Raw genomic sequence first — 21,614 nt, 5'->3', positions numbered from 1 at the left:
CCAGGGCAGGTAACATGATGGGTCTGTAGTCCTCAAGTCAGGTGAGAGATGTGGAAATCCTGTGGGGTTATCTGCTATGAGCTCTTTCTCCCTTTCCCTTTCTCTCCCTCTAGCACGGAATATGCCATCAATAAGTTGCGGCAAGAAGGAAGCGAGGAGGGGATGTATGTGCTGAGGTGGAGCTGTACCGACTTTGATAATATCCTCATGACGGTCACCTGCTTTGAGAAATCTGAGGTCAGTCAGGAAAAGTCTTGGTCAGTCTTGCCAAGTCATATCGCCACGGGGTATTTGGTGCAGCAGGCCCAGGAGCTCCTCTGGAGAGGACCACACTGGGGCGGGGGGTTAGAAAAGCCTGGGTTTCTGAGAAAATCCTTGGCAGTTCTGACCAGAACAACCCCAGTCTTCAAAAGGAGACTTCCAAGCAGCCAGACCTCATGGCCCTTTCTTCTCTCAAGGGACTCATGGCAGGGATCCATGGTGGCTCTGGAAGGTAGAGCGTGGCCAGAAAACCAGTTCACACCAAACTCTTGTTAAGTTTAATGGACTTATTGCAAGTGGATGATTTTATACTTAATGACAAAATCAGAGACCTAGAGCCAGTGTCTACTGAGTCAGACATTTTAACAGACGACTTGCTGTCCTGTGTTTGACAAGTGGAAATGACTCTTTTAGTGACTCTAGTGTAGCTAGAATCCAGGAATGGTGTGAATGATATCCCCAAAACAAAGATAAAAGCCAAAATTATTGACCTTACCTCACTAGACTGTAGTATAGCCTTTGTCATTCATGCAGTTTTTTAAAATACAGGAAATGGAATATTTTAAAAGACCATGAGTTTTACAGAATTAGTCCAGATAAATACACTAGTGTTGACTGGTCAGTGTGAGCTGGGAGAACTGGGGCAGCAGGGGAACAGGGAGCGGGGAGCTGCAAGGTGGAAGTCAGCACACGAGCGTGCCATAGACTTCAGACGGTGGAAGGAAAAGTACAGGAGCCCCTGGGGGCTAGACTCTGTCAGGAGTGGGAAGAGGAAATGGCTGAAGGAACCAGTGCTGCCAAGTGTCCTGGGCAAAGTGTCTAGGTGCCACTGCCTGCCTGGGAGTGTTCCTGCACAGCAAGGTCTCCTGGTGGGTGTGGACGCAGCAGGTCAGAACTTGTCAGGTTTGCTCCTGGGCAGCATGCCATGTTTTGGACATGGATGGGCGCACGAGACAGCCCAGCCGCCTTCGGACGGGGAGTAGCTTACGCTGTACCAGGAATGTCGGTGACTCAGAGGCATGGTCTGCCTGGGGTCAGATTATCTGGGGAAACAGGATCATAGCTGTGGTTACTTTTGCTGTTCAAGGTAGCTCACCAGATGCTGTGCTGAGCACTTTTATCTGCCTTCCCTTATTTAAACCTTATGCTGACCCTGTGAAATAGGTGGTATTATGCGCATTGTATAGATGAATTGTACAGATGAATAAACATGCATAAACCAAGGCATTAGGATCTTAAATATCTTGTCCTGTTCTATACCATAAGTCGATTTTTCTGACCCTCATCCTTCATTACTGAAATATTTTTCTCTGTACAAAAAGCACCTGTGAAGGAAAACCTCTGCTTATACTTCAGTCTGTGGGGCCACAGAGTCCTGAAAATAGACCGGACCACCGACTGCCACCTCCCAGGGTGGTTCTCCTCAAATAGATGACTGGCAGGGCTCAGTTTGAGAGACTGCCTAGATAAATATTGTTATAGTAATTATTATTTCATACATAATAATATTTGCCAGTCTTTACAAAGTGCTTACTAAGTTTCTTGCTCTGTTGTGTAATCATAGCAGTCCCATGACGTTGGTTTTTCAGTGGACTTCCTCTTACAGATTTAAGATGAGGTGATGCTGTTAGAAGTCCCTACTCGGTTATGCTTTCTCCCTAATGTTAACTCCCTTCGGTCAGTGTCTTCTTCTGGGTCGATTTGTTTCTTTATTTGATTACTTGTTTAGAATACATTTTACTTTTGAATAATTACAGTTTTATAGAAAGGGTTCAGAGATCATACAGAGTTCTAGCTGTCTTTTATCCAGCTTCTCCTATTGTTAACAGATGACATGCCCATGGTACATTTGCTTGACCCGTTTAAAACACTCGGTTTCTGGTCATTTTCCTGATGGGCAGGTGCTGGGTGGCCAGAAGCAGTTCAAGAACTTTCAGATCGAAGTGCAGAAGGGCCGCTATAGCCTGCACGGCTCGGACCGCAGCTTCCCCAGCCTGGGGGACCTGATGAGCCACCTCAAGAAGCAGATCCTGCGCACGGACAACATCAGCTTCGTGCTGAAGCGCTGCTGCCAGCCCAAGCCCCGAGGTCAGTCTCCCTGGGCCAGAGACGGGTCCTGTCCCCCCAGGGTTCCCCCTGCCCTGTGGCAATGCTCCAAGACACTGGTAACCCAGAGAGGCTGGTTGGTTGGAAGAAAGTGGCCCCTCCCCCACAGTTTCTAGGTATTTTTCACTTCATCTTGTTGCAAGTCCATCCCCACTTCCAATCCCGGCCCTCAAGTGTCTGTGTTATGTGTAGAATAAAATTTACACACCTCTTTTAAGCAGCTCAGGCTTCAGGAAGAGTCACATTTGGATTAGTAAGCAGAAGCTTACCACTTTCCTCTTTAAGATAAAATGTCTTGAGAGTTCCCTTGTGAGTGGTTTATTATGTGGGAAACATTCCTGGCACATCTTCTGTGGGCCAAGAACTATGGTGAATGCAAAGCATCAGAAATGCCTGGCACCCAGTCCCTGCTCTCCGAGGGTTTCCAGTCACATGCAGAAAATGCCCCAGGGAACCGAGGCCACTGAGTCACCTTGGACAGGGATGGTCAAACATCCAAGCTGTGGCATGGAACACTGCCTGGAGGAGGTGGTTCTTGGACAGTGAGCGTGGGGCTTGCCTGTTAGTTGACATTTCCTGCTGAGCGTGTGCAGGGGCAACGTGGCAGGCCACAGCAGGGGCTGCAGAGAAGCAGGGGATGAAGGGCTAATGTGTCTGGTGAAGTTAGACAGAAGGGGCAGGTGAGGTTGGGGGAGGAAGATTTGGGTCAGAGGAGGTTTTGGGTGTCATGCCGGGGAGTTACAGTGCCAAGCCATGGGAGGGTCAGGTTGTGAAATGGAGAGGAGGGGTGAGGATCCTGGTTCTTGTTTTTGAAGCCCTGTGGATAGTGTCACCGTTGTCCTGGAAGCAGAGTCATCATCTCCTAGAATGTGAGAATTGGAAGGACAGTTAGAGAATACCTGGTCAAATGCTGCATCTTACAGATGAGAAAACTGAGTCCTGGAGAAATGGAGTGAGTCTCACTGAGGGTCAGGGTCAAAGGGGTTTGAGTACCAATCTACCGCAAGTGTTTTTTTGACGTCCCTTACTGCAGGGTGCTGCCTGCATGGGTCAGATCCTTCCCTGAGAGAAGGCCAGGCCTCAGAGAAAGGGTGGGCAGCACTGTCATTCTGATGTCCTAGGAAGTGTGGTGGGAGATGCTCTCAGGAGTCTCTTTGGCAGAGATGCCTCTGGTTCTCTTAAGGGAATTTGTGAACCTTGATGTCAGTGGTGGGCAGAGGAAGCAACACCAGGATCCAGAGGGGCCTGGGTTCTTGATGTTTGAATCACTTTTTGGTCTCCCAGCAAGGGGCTGCCACTGCATTTGGTGAAAGAGGAAGGACTTATGTTCTTGTTGATCAGATAGGGTTTCCTGCCAGCTCTGGGGGTAACTGCAGCCTTTGTTTCCATGCTTGAAGATGTTCTGTAAGGGTAAAAACACGTCTGCCCCTTGGTCCTGAGTCCTCAGGGTGAGGTAGAACCTTAAAGCCCAAGGACCCTATTTACTCACATGATCTCTCCTAACAGATATTCCTTGGGATGCATGATCTTTGGGTAAGGTTGAGGAGATGGAGAGCTGCAGCCACAGGTAGCGAGGGCTGGTGGCAGGTGGGAGACAGGGGCATGATTACTTCGCTGGAATTAGCTGGGGAGGTCACTGGTGTCGATGATGCCACCCTACTAGTCGGGATCTGGGATCTGGTAACAGTACTGGAGAAGCACAGGAACAGACTGAACACCTCTCATGGCTTCTCATGAGGCTCCTGGAACTCCACACCGAATGTGCTTAGTGTCTGTCTCTCCCACTTGAGTATGAACTCTTAAGACAGGATCAGTATGGACTCTTAAGATGGAGTCCATGTTCACTGATGCCTGTCATGTGAAGGATTACAGTAGTAACCACCATATTGTGGGTACCTGCTAATCTCAGGAGCTTTTCATGCATATCTGCATTTATTCCATCTGACAGTGGCTCTTTGTAGCTATTATAGAAATGCGGAAGTGGAGTCTCAGAGATGTTCAGTGATAATAGTAGCAACAAGTAGCGGTGATGATAACGAGGGCTCCTATGCTCCAGGCCCTGTTTGAGGGTCTTTCATGTTCAGAGTCATTTAATCTTCAGAACAAGCCAGAGTGTGTTATAATTCCCATTATATTTGTCTAGGTAGTTAGAGGATGACTGGGGAAGTGAACTCAAGTCTTCCGACTCCAGCTCTGGTGATCTTTCCCATACATCCCATCATGCTCCGCAAAGGTGCAGGGGCGGCTATCAGCCAAGGCTCTGGGGTGAGAGCCAGTTCTCTTGACTTGGCGAAGGGAAGGGCCTGGCAGTGGGGAGAGGAGGAATGAGGCCTGTGTATGAGGCCTGCTTCTGTGGGCTTTCAGAAACCCTCTGTCTTGCCTCTGCCACCCGCAAATTAGAGAAGTGGTAAAAACATGAAAATTAAGGAGAAGGTCATTTTTGGTTCCTCAGTGCTTCTGCCCTCTTAACTGCAAGGTTCTGATGGTCCAACTCCAACCCGCGTTTCTCACTTGAAAGTGCAACTGAGAAACTTCTCATGAAATAAAGGAAAAGCAGGTGGCCACTCAAGTGGATGTGACAGTAAAGCAAGCCCACATCCATCTCTGTGTATTGTCCAGTCCCACTGCCCCTCTCCACGTCTGAAGGTGACCGTGACAAGAAGGGGCTAGCCAGTCGCTTCTCAGCCTTTTGGCTAAGATCAAGTGAAGAAGGGGATAGCCAGCCAGCAGAATTCACTGGCCCAGTCATCACTGACCTTCACACTCCCTCATCCTGGAGTGGGGCCAGGGGCCTGATTTCTGCACCTTTGGCTCTGACACTGTAAACTTCTAACTTGCCAAAGCTGGTACAGGATGGTGGTGCTGGCCGAGATGTAATACTGTTCTTAACCACAATGGCTGCCAGTTTTGGAGCACTCCCTGTACACCAGGCACTGAAGTAAGCCCTCTGTGTGCATTGTCTTATTTATGCCTCACAGCAGCCTGCTGAGGGGCATGGCTATGTCTCCCATTTTTCTAGTGAGAAAATAGATTTAACATCTCCCCCAACTCACACAGTTGATTTTAGTGCTATGCTTCCTGAAGCTACCGTACAAATCATCGGCCCGTAAATGACGCCCGTTTTCATCCTCCTCTCTGATTTTCAAAACACCCCCACTGCTCCAACCCTTTGTTGGGGACACCATTTAGGTGGCCCTTTCTTGGTCTTTTCTCCATCAGGGCAGTCCTGAGTTGCCTGTTTGAATCTGATTTTATCCAGGTTCCAGAGTGGAGTCAGGATAACAGAATGGAGGAGATCACACTAGAGAAAGGGTACCCAGGATATAGTAATAAGGGGAGCTGGTGCCTGAACCCAGTGTGTGGCTCCCAGATTTGTACCCCGCAGTAGGGCCAGAGGAAGTACAAGCCTGGAGCCATCTGTGACTGAAGTGTGAGCGTTCCGGGCTTATTAACTGCCTGATCTCCAGCAGGCTGTTTAATCTCACTGAATCTCTGTTTTCTCACCTACAGAATAAAAAGAAGGGTAAAGGGGCACCTGGGTGGCTCAGTGGGTTAAGCCTCTGCCTTCAGCTCAGGTCGTGATCTCAGGGTCAAGCCCTGCATCTGGCTCCCTGCTCAGCAGGGAGCCTGCCTACCCCTCTCTTTCTGCCTGCCTCTCTGCCTACTTGTGATCTCTGTCTGTCAAATAAATAAATAAAATATTTTTTTTTAAATTTTTTAAAAATTAAAAAAAAGAAGGGTAAAAGTACCGTGTACCTCATAGAATTGTCATAAGGACAAAGGAATTACTGTGAGGAAAGCTCTTAGGGCAGTGGCTGGCCAACAGGAAGCAATCAGAAAATGTGAGCTGAGTTACTTGGCTGACTGCAGGCACCTGGACCTCAGCAGCTCAGGTTCTTCTGGGGTTCCAGAATCCTCTCACTGCAGTCTGAGTCTGGAAGGGGGCTCTCTCAACCCCCACAGTGATGTAGCTTGAAGTAGCTCCGTGGTGGGAAGGCACCTTCTGTGGATTGTAAATTCCACGAGCCCCCTGTGCTCCTAGTGGCCTGGCAGATTTTGTAAAGTGTTCGGTTTGCCATTTGAATCTGTAGAGTTGGGGCGCTGGTCTGCTCATAACCTATACATTGAGTTAGCGCCTCCCTGGAGTCAGGCACTGCTGGGAGCCCAGAGAGAGGTTCAGGTACTACCTTCTCTCTGGATTATCTGTCCTGTTCTTTTGCATAAGATCAATGTTGTTTATCCTCCTGCCTTGGTTGCCATTACCCCCTAGACCCAGCAGACTGCTGCTTCCTCCCTGCCCAGCTCTTGTCCTTCAGGTCATATCCTGATTATTCTTTACACAGTGAACAGAAACTTCCTGAGTACCTACCACGTACCAAGCTGTGGAGGTAGAGCAGGAAATAAGATAGACACAGTCCCTATCGGTGGGGAGTATCTCGTCTCCGATTTTTAAGTGTCACTTCCCGGGATGCCTGGTTGGCTCAGTAGATTAACGCCTCTGCCTTCAGCTCAGGTCATGGTCTCAGGGTCCTGGGGTCAAGCCCTACATGGGGCTCCCTGCTCAGCAGGGAGCTTGCTTCCTCCTCTCTCTCTCTGCCTGACACTCTGCCTACTTGTGATCTCTGTCAAATAAATAAAATGTTAAAAAAAAAAAGAATAATTTGTTAAAAAAATAAAATGTCACTTCTGTAGGCAGACCTTCCCTAAGGTCTTCTATCCGAGCAGATCCTGCTGTGTCAGCCCTCGAGCTCTTGGGTCTGGCTTGGAGAGGAGCTGCACTGATTGGAGCTTTCCTTTTGATGGGTGTATTATTTGATTAGTATAGGCTCTGTTATTAGCCTGCAAGCTCTTGGGGGCCTAAATCAAGTACTTAATAAACATTTACTGAATGACTGAATTAACACATGCACAGATATGTGTTTGATGAGCGCCATGGTTTGGCAGGCATTGCCTAACGGATCTTGAACCCTTGCTACCCTGCTCAGACTTCTTCATTCTCTTCCACAGAGATCTCCAATCTGCTGGTGGCTACAAAGAAAGCCCAGGAGTGGCAGCCTGTCTACCCCATGAGCCAGCTGAGTTTTGACCGGATCCTCAAGAAAGACATCGTGCAAGTGAGTCTTTGCTAAGGTTCCTGGGTCCACCTCGGGCCTGCCTCTTCACAGTGACTAGTCTGAGGATTTAGGGGAGTGAAGTCGGGGTTTCGGGAAATCCTATCAGAGAATAAATAAGGGCTTTCCTTTCATAGTTAGAGCTGTTCAGCCACCGCCCTGCCACTCCTCCAGCCTTGCCCGGTGTTCCCTAGGGATACTTTCTCTTTGAAGGGAAGTGGATGCGTCAGGCTTCGTGGGGTTTTCTAGGGTTATGGGACCTTCTGTTGTGCATAGGAGTTGGAGAACGGGGTGGGGATGCTGACAGGACGGCACGAATCGGGTGTCCGGGAGGGAGTCTGTGCCGATGACCTGCGCTAACCTACCATATGCTGTGTGACAGAGCACTACTCAAGTTCAATGTCTGGGTGTTCTGATGATGCTTCCAGAGGGAGCAAAGCTGGGGCATACAGAGCACAGTAAGGGAGCTGGTGAGGTGCAGTGGCAGCCTGCAGGAGAGCTGTCTTGAGAAATAGATCCTTTGGACCTGTGCTCCAGCTTGGGAGGCCTTTTGCCCAGAGTCTGTAGCCGTAGGCAGGCCCAGCTTCCCTGGTAGCTGCTCTTGGGCTTTGGCTAGGGGTGTGAGGCCCAGGGCAAAGCCCACTTTCTGTTCCATGTCCCCACCCCAGTCCCTGTACACGGAGCCACACACCAGGGAGGCTAAGGAGACAAAATGCCAGCAGCTGTGGAAGGAAGGAACCGTTGACTGCCTGGGAGAGATCACAACTTGGCAGGTGTTGGAGAGCCAATTGTGGGCTCACATCTGTTAGGGAGTAACTTAAAAAAGTAAGTTTTTTACTTTTTTAAGTTAATCCCTAAAATTGTTGAGTAGGGTTTTCAGGAAGTAGAAACCCACTGCTCCAACCGCCCCTCCCACTTCTCTTTGGATACATTCTTCACTGAAGGCCAGTTTTTATTGTTTTCTGTCCCCCTCATAGGGTCAGAGCTGTGGCCAGAAATTAAAATCACCAGGGCAGCAGTACCCTGGGCTTTTTTCTGTCTAAACTTGGCACTGGCCTTGGGCCCTTCCTTCTTTCCTTGCCCTAAAGCCCCTGGGCAGGTCCCAACCATCTGCTGTGCCCCCAGCGCTTGCCAAGCCCACAGTGACTTAGCCCTTGCACATGCCAGCTGTGGTTGCCACCCTTGGAGGGCCCATGGCCTGGAGGGGGAGCCGGCTCTTGCCTCTTGAGTAGATAATCCCATTACTGAGACCTAAGTCCTAAGTAGGGAAATAGAACAGGATGTGGGACTATCAGAGAGGACCACGCTGCCTTGCCTTGGGAGGACACAGATGGCTTCTTGGGGAAAAGGCATCAAAGCAGAGTTCTGGGGGAAGCACGGCAGGTGCCTGGTGAAGGCCGAGGGAGTGGCTCAGAAGGAGGCTGATGGAGAATGTGCCCGGGCCTCTGTGGGTTGCTGTGGAAGCCTGCTGCCATGACTTGGCCACTGGAATAAGCAGCCCTTCTGGGGAAGGGTAATTATTCTGAAAGCATACGGCTTTTACGGGATGTTCTGGGAACACAACTTCCCATAACCTTGATGAATCGCTTCGTGACAGCTGCGGCTTTAATGAATAGTCACAGGACTTTGCCAGGATGTGGGAGACAGGGCAGATGCATCGCCACTCGGCTATGACAGATGACAAATGGTGGCATTTGTGCAAATTAATATACCTGATTAGCAATTATATATGTTCCTGTATGTGGCAGGGCTGATTCCAAGAGAATCCATTTTTTGCATTTATGGAGAAGGTCCTAGGCTAATAGGATGATAGCACCTCAATTTACAGATTTCATGAGATTAACCTTAGTGGCTTGAGAATGCCTGAGTTTAATGAATTGTATTTGGATTTCCCAATATTAAGAATGTTTAAATCAGAATTATTAAAGCTTGAACTGGAAGGGTTCTTAGAGACAGATGATTATGTGAGATGATTTCATTTAGGACTCATACCACTTATTTGGTGGTGTTATCCGCTTTCGTATGTGAGGACACTGAGAGCCTGCCCTTCTGGTGTCTGCCTCAGTCTTCACACCGCTTCCCCACCGTGGGGTCGCTCTGGCAGACCCACATACAAACACGCCACAGATTTGAAAGCTCAGCATGCAGGCACGTGTATACACACGTGCTAGATGGATGGATGGAAGATGAACGAGTCCCTGGTCTGGAGGGCAAACAGACAGAACACATCAGCCCAGCAGATGGTTTCTACCCACGATGTGCCGGGCTCTGCACTGAGGAGCCTTTACTCCTACCTCTTCACTTGGTTCTAGAACAGTCCTGGGAAGTGAGTGCCATGGTTACCCCTCTTTACAGAAAGCACATCTCTGAGTTAGATGGCCAGCGAGCAGTCGAACCACCACTAACAGGCCCCTCTCTTTGTGCCCCAGCCTGTCGTAGAGCCCCGTGGGGTCCTCTCTGCATCGCTTCAGAGTCCCTGGGCTGCTGGAAGTTCTGCAATTGGTCAGGATTATGGTTTAGCCATAGCTTGTTTCAGAAGTTGAAAGGCAAGGAACTGTTTGGGAATTAACTGTCTCCTGGGGCCCAGGAAGGGTCCCATTTCCATTCAGCTAGGTAGCTTTGTGTGTCTTTTGGAGGCCTGACCAGACAAGGCCCCGAGAGGCTGTGGCTATGCAGGCTCTGTCGTCCTTGCCCCACCGTTTCTGCTCCTTCTCGTGTGGCGGGTTCCCATGAAGGCCTCAGTGCCAGACTCGGTTGTCACTGAGCCCTAGAGCGAAGTCACCCCAACCTGCTGCCTCCTCCTCCAGGGTGAGCATCTCGGGAGAGGCACACGGACACACATCTACTCCGGCACCCTGGTGGATTACAAGGATGACGAAGGAACTTCGGAAGAGAAGAGAATAAAAGTGATCCTCAAAGTCTTAGACCCCAGCCACAGGGACATTTCTCTGGCAAGTGTCTTCCTCAGAACCCTGTCCCCTCTCTACCCCCAGTTCTGGAGCCAGTGGAGCACAGTGAGCAAGGAAGAACCTTTGCCTTTGTTTTGGTCTCGTGGTTGTCAAACTTGATATTTAGTCTGAATTCCTTTCATCAAATACAGTCTTAGATGAAGCAGGCATGTAAAGTAAGTGAGGGAGGATTAAAGGTGAAGTGCATGAGCAGCCTATGCCCCTCTCACTCTCGCTCCGTAGAGGTCCTTGTGGTCATTCTCTGGAGCCCCAGGACTCTAGCTGAATCTTCTCGAAGTCCCTAATGTAGTCCAGGGCTATCACTATGCGGTCTAGAAAACTAAAGCCAAAGAGTGTAAAAGGACTTACCCAAGATCCTGCACACTATTAGAGAGTGATGAAGCCAAGTCTCAACAGAGATCTGGTTTTTCACTTACTCTGCTGCAGTTCCAAATGTTGTTATTTCCCAAAGTTTAAAGGAAGAGAAGGTGGTCGATATGAGTATCCAGTGGGAAAATTGTCACCCAGCTTCTGCCCCCAGCCTGGCTCTGTATCCTGTTAGGTTTTCTAAATAGATTCCATATCCCAGCCAGACTGGGCCCTTGGTAAAGTCTTGGCAATGCCCGTGGGCAGTCAAGGCCAGGGGAACAGTTTCAGGACCTGGGATGACGACAGTGGTGAGTGCTCCTGGGTCCCCCTGACTTTCTTTTCAGCAGCGCTCCTTTGGCACCAGAGCTGTGGAGCCTGACCTCTAACATTCTCTTTTGGTCTTCTCCCACAGGCCTTCTTCGAAGCAGCCAGCATGATGAGGCAGGTCTCCCACAAACACATCGTGTACCTCTATGGTGTCTGTGTTCGAGATGTAGAGAGTAAGTGTATTCACTTTGGGAGGGGAGCCTGGCCTGGCTGGGGCGAGTGGCTGTGGTGATGACGATTCAGGGACGATGCTGCCTTCACGTAGCTTGGGCTTCTTGCTTCTTCTTGCAGTCGAGGAACTTGAGGTACTGAGCAGGTCTCATGCTCAATAGTGGGCATAGAATGAAGTCTTATTTGTTTTTCACTTATTGCTTGGACGTTACTTGTCCCCAGCTCTGGCTACACGCTGTTCTGGACCCAGGAGAGTGGGGTGAGCAGAGAGAGCGGAAGGCACTCGGCTAGGGGAAACACTCTGGGCTTTGCACCTCACAAGGCGTTGCCATCCTCCCAAGCTGATTACCAGCCACTAAAGTGAGCTCTCCTCAGAGGATGAGGGAAATACTGTCCCAGATGTACAGAAGGTTCCAGATGTGGCTACTCTTGTGCTTGTAGATATCATGGTGGAGGAGTTTGTGGAAGGGGGGCCCCTGGATCTCTTCATGCACCGGAAAAGCGATGTCCTCACCACACCATGGAAGTTCAAAGTTGCCAAACAGCTAGCCAGCGCCCTGAGTTACTTGGTAAGTACGTTCTGAGGTGCATGGTGGGCTCCACCAGGAACCAGAATACCCTGTAGGGGACGGCAGGAAGGCAGTCTAGGAAGGCGGGCTCCAAGGGCCTGGGCTCTGTGGTTGAACACAGGTGTGCCTGGGGCTTGCTGAAAACGGTCATTTGGGGCTGTTTGTCTGCTTGTGTATGAATCCTGTTTCGAGGGAAGTTTTATCACATCAGGGAACTGACCTCGGGAATGCAACGTAAGTAAGTGGAAATAGCACAATACTTGTCGAATGAGTGAGTGAAACTACTTGGATCAGTAGCGCTTCCCACGGCTCAGCCATTCAGGTGTTATACAGGTTCATTCTCACAAGCCCTAGGAGGCCTGCTCCACCATTATCCCCGGTATGCTGGTGAGAGAACTGGGGCAGAAGGCCATGATATAATGTGCCCAAATGACACAGATAATTGGGGGCGAGTGATGCTGCCTGGGCCTGGCTGTCCCTGGGGAATATGGAGAGATGAAGCGAGGGGCCAGGCTTGGAAGCAGGGAGTGAGGGAAGGAGGAGAGGCTGCCCCATGGGCAGCCAGACTGATTTCACCCTTTTCCCTCTGTAGGAGGATAAAGACCTGGTCCATGGAAACGTGTGCACGAAAAACCTTCTCCTGGCCCGTGAGGGCATTGACAGCGAGTGTGGCCCATTCATCAAGCTCAGTGACCCTGGCATCCCCATCACCGTGCTGTCCAGGCAAGGTGTGTCTCCCTTCCCGCCCACCCTATTTCCCATCCCTGCCTTCCGCCTTGCCATTCGTCATACCCCTGCTCTAATTAGGGTCAGACCAGCAGAGAGAAGGCGGCTAGTGCTCAGGTGTGTTTCCTTTTGAGAAGGACACTTCGGTTGGACAGGCTTGGTACTGCTGCTGTGCCCTGGGGGCCGGGGAAGATGTGGAGCCGAGGGAGGGCCGGTCTCTGCCCTCTGGGAGCTAACCGAGCGGAGGGAGAAACACAGCTCAGCCAAGGCACATCTTTGCTCCAGGTGCTGGGGTAGCACAGAAGGAGGCTGCTGGGCCTGGGGGTGGTCAGAGGATGTCAGGAGGAGCTGGGTCTCCTTGGTGCTCAACTGGAGTTGGCAAGCCGTTTGGGGAGGCACCTGGGTGATTGCTGGGGTCCTATGTGCTTTGAGGTTATCGTGAGCTATGGTGCTCCACAGGAAGGTGCAGGCCTGGGAGCTGAGACCCTGAAAACAGCGCTGCACAGTTGTGCTAGGAGGTCATATCCGGGATGTCAGCGGATATGGGGCCCGGGGCCCTGACCTCTGCTGGCCAACAGTTTCTAGCACCGAGCACACTGCCTGGAGCTTAGAGTTTTGCTCAGTAATTCAAAGAACGGGCCGCATTTGGAACGGAACCAGGATGAAAACAAGCGTTACAAATAAGACCTAAAATACCCATTCCTTAGCAGGGAAATGGAAAGCCTCCTTTCATGCCTGTGTCATGCTTATCACCCACCCAACTTCCCACAGTCTGTGCAGATTCAGTCCTAAATCTTTCAAGGCTCCTGTCCTCAGCAAGCATCTGAGACACAGACACAGGAGACTCCAGAGCAAATGGAGAAGCCTGGGTACCCCACAAGAGATGCCATTTGAATGCTGTGTGCATTCAGAGAGAAAGGGATGTCATCTAGCTGGGGCTGGAGCGTGACTCAGGGAGGCACTGGGGTTTCCTGCGGGCCCTGTAAGTCCGTGAGGTGGGCTTGACCAGGAATGTCCCACTCAGGAATGGCCCGCCTGACTCTTTGCAGCAGGAGCCGGGGGCTGTAGCATTTATTAAGGGACATTTCTCTGGATGCAGCAGGGTTGTCTGTTCCCATTGCTAGTCTTGGCCAGAAGCCTGAACAGGGCTGCAAAGTAGCCAGGGGCAAGCGATGTAGGAGAACCTTACGTCCGTCTTTTTCCTTTGCCTTTCCCACAGAAAGCAAGCACAGCACAGCAGGTGGATTGTGCAGAGTGCGTGAGGTTAGCCGAGGCCTGGCCTGGGTGTGTGTGCCTCTCCCTGTCTTTCCTTTCTCAAGCGTTGGTTCTCCTTCCCCAGGGTGTTGCCATCTACCCTGGGTGCTTTGCTCTGTCTGAGGCCAGAGCTTCAGAAGACTGGCCCTGCATGACCCTCCCAGGGGCGTGTGATAAACAGACACACCTGCCAGCCCTGACAAAGACTGATGGATCTGAGGTGCTAAGGGCGAGGGGCCAGAAGACGGCACCTTTTCCAGCTCCCCAGGGAAGAGTGTAGCCGAGGACCGTGTTTGGAAACACTGCTTAGAATAGTTGCTTCCTTAGTTCACGGTTCCTGCTGCAATGACCATGATTTACTTCCCAGGCGATTCCGGAAACTGATCTGGAAACATCTCCCATCTTTTTCCAGAGTGCATAGAACGAATCCCGTGGATTGCTCCTGAGTGTGTTGAAGACTCCAAGAACCTGAGTGTGGCTGCTGACAAATGGAGCTTTGGAACCACACTCTGGGAAATCTGCTACAATGGCGAGATCCCTCTGAAAGATAAGACCCTGATTGAGGTGAGCAGTTGCTGTCCAGGGTACGAGCCAACCGAAGTCTCCTGAGCCGTCAGGAAGCCTCATGTTGTGGGAGGAGGTGGATGTCTGTTTGAAGCCCCTCCACAGGCTTACTGGGTATGTGACCTCAAAAGTGTCACTAAACTGCCCTGAGTCTCAGTTTCATCATCTGTAAAATGGGGTAAATAACACCTACTTCTTGGGCGGGGCTGTTGTGAAGATTAATGATGCATGTAGAGTGCCAGGCACACAATATGTGCTGGTAGAACATTATAATATTACTTGGCTCCATTTTAAATGCCCGCTAGTCATCAAAAATAACACAGATACTTGCTGAGTTTCTTTACTGTAGATACAGATATATAGGCTGTATTTCTTAATATCATGAGTTCTTTTCTAGGCAGTTAAACAGGTCTTAAAATTTTATAAATTTAATGTAAGAGTTGTCTCAGTAAGTTCAAATTTACTTAACTAATTTTGTATTTGGCATTTGGGTTGTTTTTAAATTTGTAATGTTCTGTCTCATTCTGCAGGGGTTATCTTTGAACATAAATCTTTGTTTGTATCTGACTTATTTCTGAGTCATTCGATAGTTGGAATTAATGAGTCAAAGGATTTGAAGAATCCAAAGGTTGTTACACATATGGCCAAGTTGTATTCCAGGAAGGTTGCATGACTCCCCGGGAATACAGCTTGTTCTGGGCTGGGGTATCCTGCCCATCTTCCTTGTGAGTTTCTATGGGGGGACTAAGATTTCCCCAGGCAGCAGTGAGGCAGCAGTAACACACATGTTTATGAAATCTACATTGAAGTATAGCAGTTGGGAACTAAATTAGGGGTGGTAACTGGGCTAAAAGGTTAGTGACTGGTTCCTTTGGTTTCTTCCATGTGGTTTTCTTCTTTACAGAAAGAGAGATTCTACGAAAGCCGGTGCCGGCCAGTGACACCATCTTGTAAGGAGCTGGCTGACCTCATGACACGCTGCATGAACTATGACCCCAACCAGAGACCCTTCTTCCGAGCCATTATGAGAGACATCAACAAACTAGAAGAGCAGAGTAAGACAGTCGTGCTCTGTACCTGAGAACAGCCAGTGCCCATGGGAGCGGGTGAATAACGAGGGGCCTGTGAATGCCAGTCATCCTTTGTAATGTGGTTTCTTTTCTCCTCTGTTAGATCCAGACATTGTTTCTGAAAGAAAGCCGGCAACCGAAGTAGATCCCACACATTTTGAAAAGCGGTTCTTGAAGAGGATCCGTGACTTGGGAGAGGCAAGTTAGACTGGAGTGCCCCACTGACCCTGTCACCTTTCTGTGTGTCCAAAGCCGCTCTCCATTGTCTCTCATTTGGGGCCAAGGTTTATGAGAGGTTTTTGCATTTCCTTGAGGCTGGTTGAATCCAAGCGATTCTCCATTTAACAGGCACACATATGCCTGCCTGTCCGGGGGGCTGGATGTGCACACAGGATGTTGGTCTGTTCCTTCCAGACTTGATTCTTCCCTGAGGGATGAAGAGAATGGGAAGGGAGAGAGCTAGGGGAACAGGTCGAGATGGGGTAGAAACAGAAAAATCCCTGTCTGGGACTTCCCTGGGTGGCTGTATTTGGCCAGGCTGCTTAAATGGCAGATTCATTACTACACAGGCCAGATAGAGTGTCATCTTTTCCCTGGACCTTGAATGGGAGTTTCTGAACAGCTAGTGGGGCCAGAAAAGCTACTGCAGTTTGCGTCTTTGTCCCTATTTTCTGTAGTTCGGTTAAGTGAACATGGGCTGCGGCCCACGCTGGGTGCCTCCTGTGTGCTGAGGCTGTGTGCTGACGCTTTATAGGCACAGTGTCCTTGTTCCTCACACCGTCCCCACGAGGCTGCTGCTGCTGTGTGTGGGGAGCCCCTCCGGAGCCAGCTCAGAGGCTGGAGTGACTGGGCCCACATCACTGTCTAGCGCTTGTCAGCATCTGAGCCCATGTCTTATAAACATGCTTCCTGCGGGGCCAGAAACCACTTTCATTTCCTTTTGGGTTACATTTCCATGGAAACTGGGATTGATGTGTCTGTTCCCCAGCCCCCTAATAGTCCCCTCCATGACTTGTCTTAGTCCAGTCATGGAGAGGATGGCCTGTGAGGCCACGGGAGGAAGGGGCCAGGTAGGAGCTTGCCACCCGTAAAGTTGGGCTGTGCTGCTCACCCTTGACCTTTCCGGGAGCAGCACAAGGAGCAGGCATCATGTACGTGTTCCTGCTGGCTCCTCATGGGGCTCATCAGGCACGTGGATCTTTCCTTCTAGGGCCACTTTGGGAAGGTTGAGCTCTGCAGGTATGACCCTGAGGGGGACAATACCGGGGAGCAAGTGGCGGTGAAGTCCCTGAAGCCCGAGAGTGGAGGCAACCACATAGCTGATCTGAAGAAGGAAATTGAAATCCTAAGGAACCTCTATCACGAGAACATTGTGAAGTACAAAGGCATCTGTACAGAAGATGGTATGTTAGGCACAGTGGGGCTGGTTTGAAGAGGAAGGGACTATCTGGGGTTGAAAAGCCAGCGTGAGCAGGCAGTGCCCTCAGCCTTATCTGGGCCACCTGAACATGCTCGCTGGTGGTTCACAGGAGATCTGGGGCTGTGCTGTCGTATGCACGGTCCTGTCCCTCCATGTGGAGCTGCCAGGGAAGCCCCCCAGCTGCCCCCGCTGCCAGGGATGCCCCCAGCATTCTCCCTTGGGTACTGGAGGTTGGACTTCACTCGTCCTGGTATTCACACTCAGGCCCTATGAAGCGGACACCGCTGTCTACTTTTCCTATTCTGATACAGCCCTAGTGGGATCTTTCATTGTCTAGGTGGAAAGCAGTATTGACTAAGTAGCATTTCTTTTTTTACAAGCCAATATAATACATATTGTGCCTAAAATGGGTAATGAAATGATGGGGCTCATAATTTTTTTAAAAATCAGTCATCTACAGTGGTTTGCAGAGCACTGTGAGCTCAGTGGATGCTGACAACTGGGCTGTGTGTGTATAGGAGCTGTGTGTCTCCCTTCGTTGCTGAGGATCCCGAGGTTCTGGAGCTTAAGGGTTTCAGTAGTGATTCAGGAGTGACACCAAAATAGTGTAGGGCCTGCCTCTCCAGCTCCTGCAACCCTCTGCTCCCACAGTTCCTTCATCTGGAGACCTTGTGTTGATGGGTGTTTTTTTTCTAAACAGGAGGAAATGGTATTAAACTCATCATGGAATTTCTGCCTTCAGGAAGCCTTAAGGAATATCTTCCAAAGAACAAGAACAAAATTAACCTCAAACAGCAATTAAAATACGCTGTTCAGATTTGTAAGGTAAAAAAACAAAATTAAAAATAAAGATTAAAAAATCGGGCACTCTGTCCTGGGTACTTGGGTTGCAATTAGTCTGCAAGTGGGAAGCTTTCCAGTAATTGTACCTGGGTTCGTTTTGTGCTGCATGATTTGGATGAAAATTAGCTGGTACTTAGAAAACTGATTTGTTAATATGGCTGACTTAATGTGTATTTCTTTGAATTGGGTTGGTCTTACTATTCTTACATTAAAAACAACAAAGAAGTGACAGGTAAATGAAATGACGTTGGTCCTTTTTCGGGAAGAAGCAGTGATGGATACAAAACAGAACCTGAACCGACCTTTAGCAAATGCACTCTCCCTTCACCTCTCTCCCTCAGGGGATGGACTATTTGGGTTCTCGGCAGTATGTTCACCGGGACTTGGCAGCAAGAAACGTCCTTGTTGAGAGTGAGCACCAAGTGAAAATTGGAGACTTTGGTTTGACCAAAGCAATCGAAACTGACAAAGAGTACTACACCGTCAAGGATGATCGGGACAGCCCTGTGTTTTGGTAACTGAATCTAATGTTATGTTAATGTCTCTCAGTCCTCCTGCCCCAGTCAAGGTTAGAAACAACTTCCCACATTTGGAATTGATTGATCTGTGCCTTTGAGAAACACCTGTTACGCTGTTTCACTGGAGGCATCCCACACAGAAATGCCTGAGTTCATCTGACACCATCTTCCAAGGAGTGGGGGATACCAGCCGTCCGGTGACTCAGCATTGCCAGCTTCCCAGGAGAGGGCATTCCTCTGACACGGTCCTTGAAACCGTTAGTAGTTGCAGGGGTCACATGCCTGCGCAGGAGGGTAGGAAGGAGGAAGTGGCGGGAACGAGTTGAGGAAGTAGGTGCTGACAGATTCAGGGAGATCCCAGACAGCGCAGAGCAGAGCACAGTCCACAGGGAACTTGGCTGGCTGCTCAGGGATCACCAGGGTGTCTTGGTCAGGAGCGTGCACCCTGTGACCCCTTGCAGCCTGGAATGCCATCCAAGGGAAAAGTTCTTTAGGCCTCTACTCCAAGGCTCCTGCAGAACAAAAGAGCACCTCCGAGGTGTATCCCGCATGGACACAAGCCTGGATCTCTCCACCCAAGGCGCCTAAGCCTTTGTTCCCTCATGAATGTGGATCAGGGCCAGACTTTGTGCCAGGTGCAAAAGATCCGTGCAGAAGATCTGCTTGCAGAAGAACAAGCAGACTGAGTTTAGAATTGAATGGATCAGGCAGCCAGTTTCTTGGTGGTAAAAGCATAGAAGGGTTCAGGCTTGGTTTTCTGGAAGTCCTGTTAAGGCTTTAAAAGATCTAGTGGGTTTGTAAGGGTGGCAGAAGAAAGCATGTGTGACTAGCAAGAGTGAGAAGAGAGCAGTGAATATCCTGGGGCCTGCATCTGAATCAGCTCGGTAGGGCTGGATCCCGAAGTGGGCACTCTCGAGGACCTGCTACGGCGGAGCACTGGAAGTGGAGCCGCAGAGCTGGCACTCCAGCTTTGAGCGTTGGGATATATCACTGGAGGTGTAAGAATGGCAGCTTTTGCTTTAAAAAGACCACTGGGGATGGGTGGGGAGCAAGACTGGAGCCAGGGAGTCTGATTCAGCCAGAGCCAGTGAGGGTGTGATCTAGGGCAGTGGTTAGGACATGACGGTGGGGCTTAAGAGAATGGAGTATGTTTGAGAAGCATCTGGGAAATTGGATACAGAGGTGCCTTCGTTTCTGGCTGGGGAAGTTGGGTGCCATCCACTGAGGCAGACCTTGGAAGAAGGCTACACGGTGAGGTCACTGCTAACTAATTTTGAACTTGCCAAGAACACTTGGGGCATGTCATCCTCTGCCTCCTCCACATGGGCAGCACCTGCTCTGTGGAGCGGAAAGCACGAACTGTCTACTACTTCAGAGTGGACGTGTGCCACAGCGAGCCTGTGATGGTGGTGGTGTTCGGGTCAGATGTGTGCTTCAGCAGATGTGTGATTAGTATGTTCAGCACTGAGAGAAGCCGAAGGAGTGATTTTTTGGAGTTGCTCTGTAGTTTCATGATCTGCTTTCTTTCAGGTATGCTCCCGAATGTTTAATTCAGTGTAAATTTTACATCGCCTCTGATGTCTGGTCATTTGGAGTGACTCTGCATGAGTTGCTTACTTACTGTGACTCAGATTACAGCCCCATGGCGGTAAGGCTTCTTTGTCCCTTCGTCCACACCTGGCACCCATTGAAAATGTGTAAATTTTGTTCTTAAACGGAATCCAGTTAGGGTGTTGCAGCGGAAAGTATCACTTTTCCATTTAACATGGTTTGTCACTTGATACTTGTGGCCCTCTCAAGTCCTCATTTCACAAGAAGCTCAAGTTCTAGAAAATGCTGCTTAACTTTCAAGGATCTCACCTGTGTGAGGAATCCAGGGACAGTTTCTGGGAGAATAAGGGGGCAGTGGGGAGGGCCTTATTTGAGCCTCAGGTATTCATTAATGAGATTATTTTCACTGAGACAGGCTCTTCAGCCAGGGGAAGGGGTGGTTTGGTAAAGTCTGAGAGCGTGATTACAGACTAATCACTGAGAGCTAATCAAGATTTTGGGCTTCCATTTCAATGATTTTTTTTTTTTTATTATTTTTTTCTATTTATTTGACAGAGATCACAAGTAGGCAGAGAGAGAAGGGGGAAGCAGACTCCCCGCTGAGCAGAGATCCCGATGTGGGGCTTGATCCCAGGACCCTGGGATCATGACCTGAGCTGAAGGCAGAGGCTTTAACCCACTGAACCACCCAGGTGCCCCTGGGCTTGCATTTCAAATTACTAAGGAGAGGGAGGGAGGCCTGGGTGGCTCAGTGGGTTAAGCATCTGTCTTCGGCTCAGGTCATGATCTCAGGGTCCAGGGATCTAACCCTGCATCAGGCTCCTTGCTCAACAGGGAGTCTTCCTCTCCCTCTGCTGTTTCCCACCTCTAATAAAATCTTTAGGAAAAATAATTACTAAGGAGAAAAGCCCTTTTATTATCTTAATTTCCAGGTAATTCTAGAAATCTTACTTTAATCTGTTGATATAAACATGTACTAAAATATTTGGTTTGGTTTGATTTTACACAGTTGTTCCTGAAAATGATAGGCCCAACTCATGGCCAGATGACAGTCACAAGACTTGTGAATACATTAAAAGAAGGAAAACGTTTGCCTTGTCCACTTCACTGCCCAGATGAGGTATTTGGGGGCCATTTTACAGTAACATTCAATTTATGTTATGTTTTCAGGGCTTGAGTTATCCAGCAAGGGTTTGGGTGGAGGGGTGGGAAGAAGTTAAAAAAGTTGTTTTTAAAGTAATTTTCTGAAGCTGAATTTCAGATCAGACATCTGAAAAACCATCTTTGATGACAGCCGCAAGTTCTGTTTAAAGTAAGGATTCCCTCCAAAAGTAGGCTTACCTCAGTGAGCACCCTAAAGGATCACAGGAACACAGTCTGGTGTAGCCCAAATGTGACACGTTCATATAGAGTTGACTCACATGGGATTAAGGGAGCTGACTTCCTACACAGTTGAAAATCTGCATGTGACTTTTGATTACCCAAAACTTAAGACTGCTGTTGACCAGGAGCCTTACTGATAAGAGAAAAAAATGGTAAGAGAAAATACATTTATAGCACTAGATCATATTTATTGAAAAAACAGTGTATAACTGGACGTGCACAGTTGAATCTGTGTTGTTCGCGGGTCAGCTATAATTGCATGTTCGTCAGTAGCATTTATGACATTTATTCAGTTTTTTGTATTCTAAAGTGATTTGAGCCTTTAAGGCCAATTCTTAGACTATTGGAGATGCACTGAAGAGTTTGTATGCATCAGAGAACAGCCAGTGAGGACATTTAGGGTCTACACTGAGATGTGATGAC

General features: G+C 49.3%; 1 protein-coding gene across 3 annotated transcripts in view; it reads left to right on the top strand.

Moving 5' to 3' along the window:
* JAK1 (Janus kinase 1) overlaps positions 1-21,614 on the top strand; it is a 127,364-nt gene that overhangs the window by 104,398 nt on the left and 1,352 nt on the right. For 2 of the 3 annotated variants that reach the window (XM_004762938.3, XM_004762939.3), the window contains 15 exons: positions 114-237; positions 2,163-2,349; positions 7,375-7,481; positions 10,286-10,429; positions 11,208-11,295; positions 11,735-11,862; positions 12,455-12,590; positions 14,255-14,406; positions 15,311-15,461; positions 15,580-15,674; positions 16,687-16,879; positions 17,597-17,721; positions 18,081-18,253; positions 19,788-19,905; positions 20,818-20,928. In XM_004762938.3, the coding sequence (XP_004762995.1) occupies positions 114-237; positions 2,163-2,349; positions 7,375-7,481; positions 10,286-10,429; positions 11,208-11,295; positions 11,735-11,862; positions 12,455-12,590; positions 14,255-14,406; positions 15,311-15,461; positions 15,580-15,674; positions 16,687-16,879; positions 17,597-17,721; positions 18,081-18,253; positions 19,788-19,905; positions 20,818-20,928 (2,032 nt within the window). Of the gene's footprint in view, positions 1-113; positions 238-2,162; positions 2,350-7,374; positions 7,482-10,285; positions 10,430-11,207; positions 11,296-11,734; positions 11,863-12,454; positions 12,591-14,254; positions 14,407-15,310; positions 15,462-15,579; positions 15,675-16,686; positions 16,880-17,596; positions 17,722-18,080; positions 18,254-19,787; positions 19,906-20,817; positions 20,929-21,069; positions 21,344-21,614 lie in introns of all 3 variants that reach the window. The other variant, XR_006601778.1, reaches the window with a different exon arrangement.

Source organism: Mustela putorius, unplaced genomic scaffold (genome assembly GCF_011764305.1).
Source record: "Mustela putorius furo isolate JIRA1106 unplaced genomic scaffold, ASM1176430v1.1 tig00003853_pilon_pilon_pilon, whole genome shotgun sequence".
NCBI lineage: Eukaryota > Metazoa > Chordata > Mammalia > Carnivora > Mustelidae > Mustela > Mustela putorius.
Note: the sequence above shows the minus strand (reverse complement) of the source record. Positions and strands in the feature narration are given on the sequence as shown.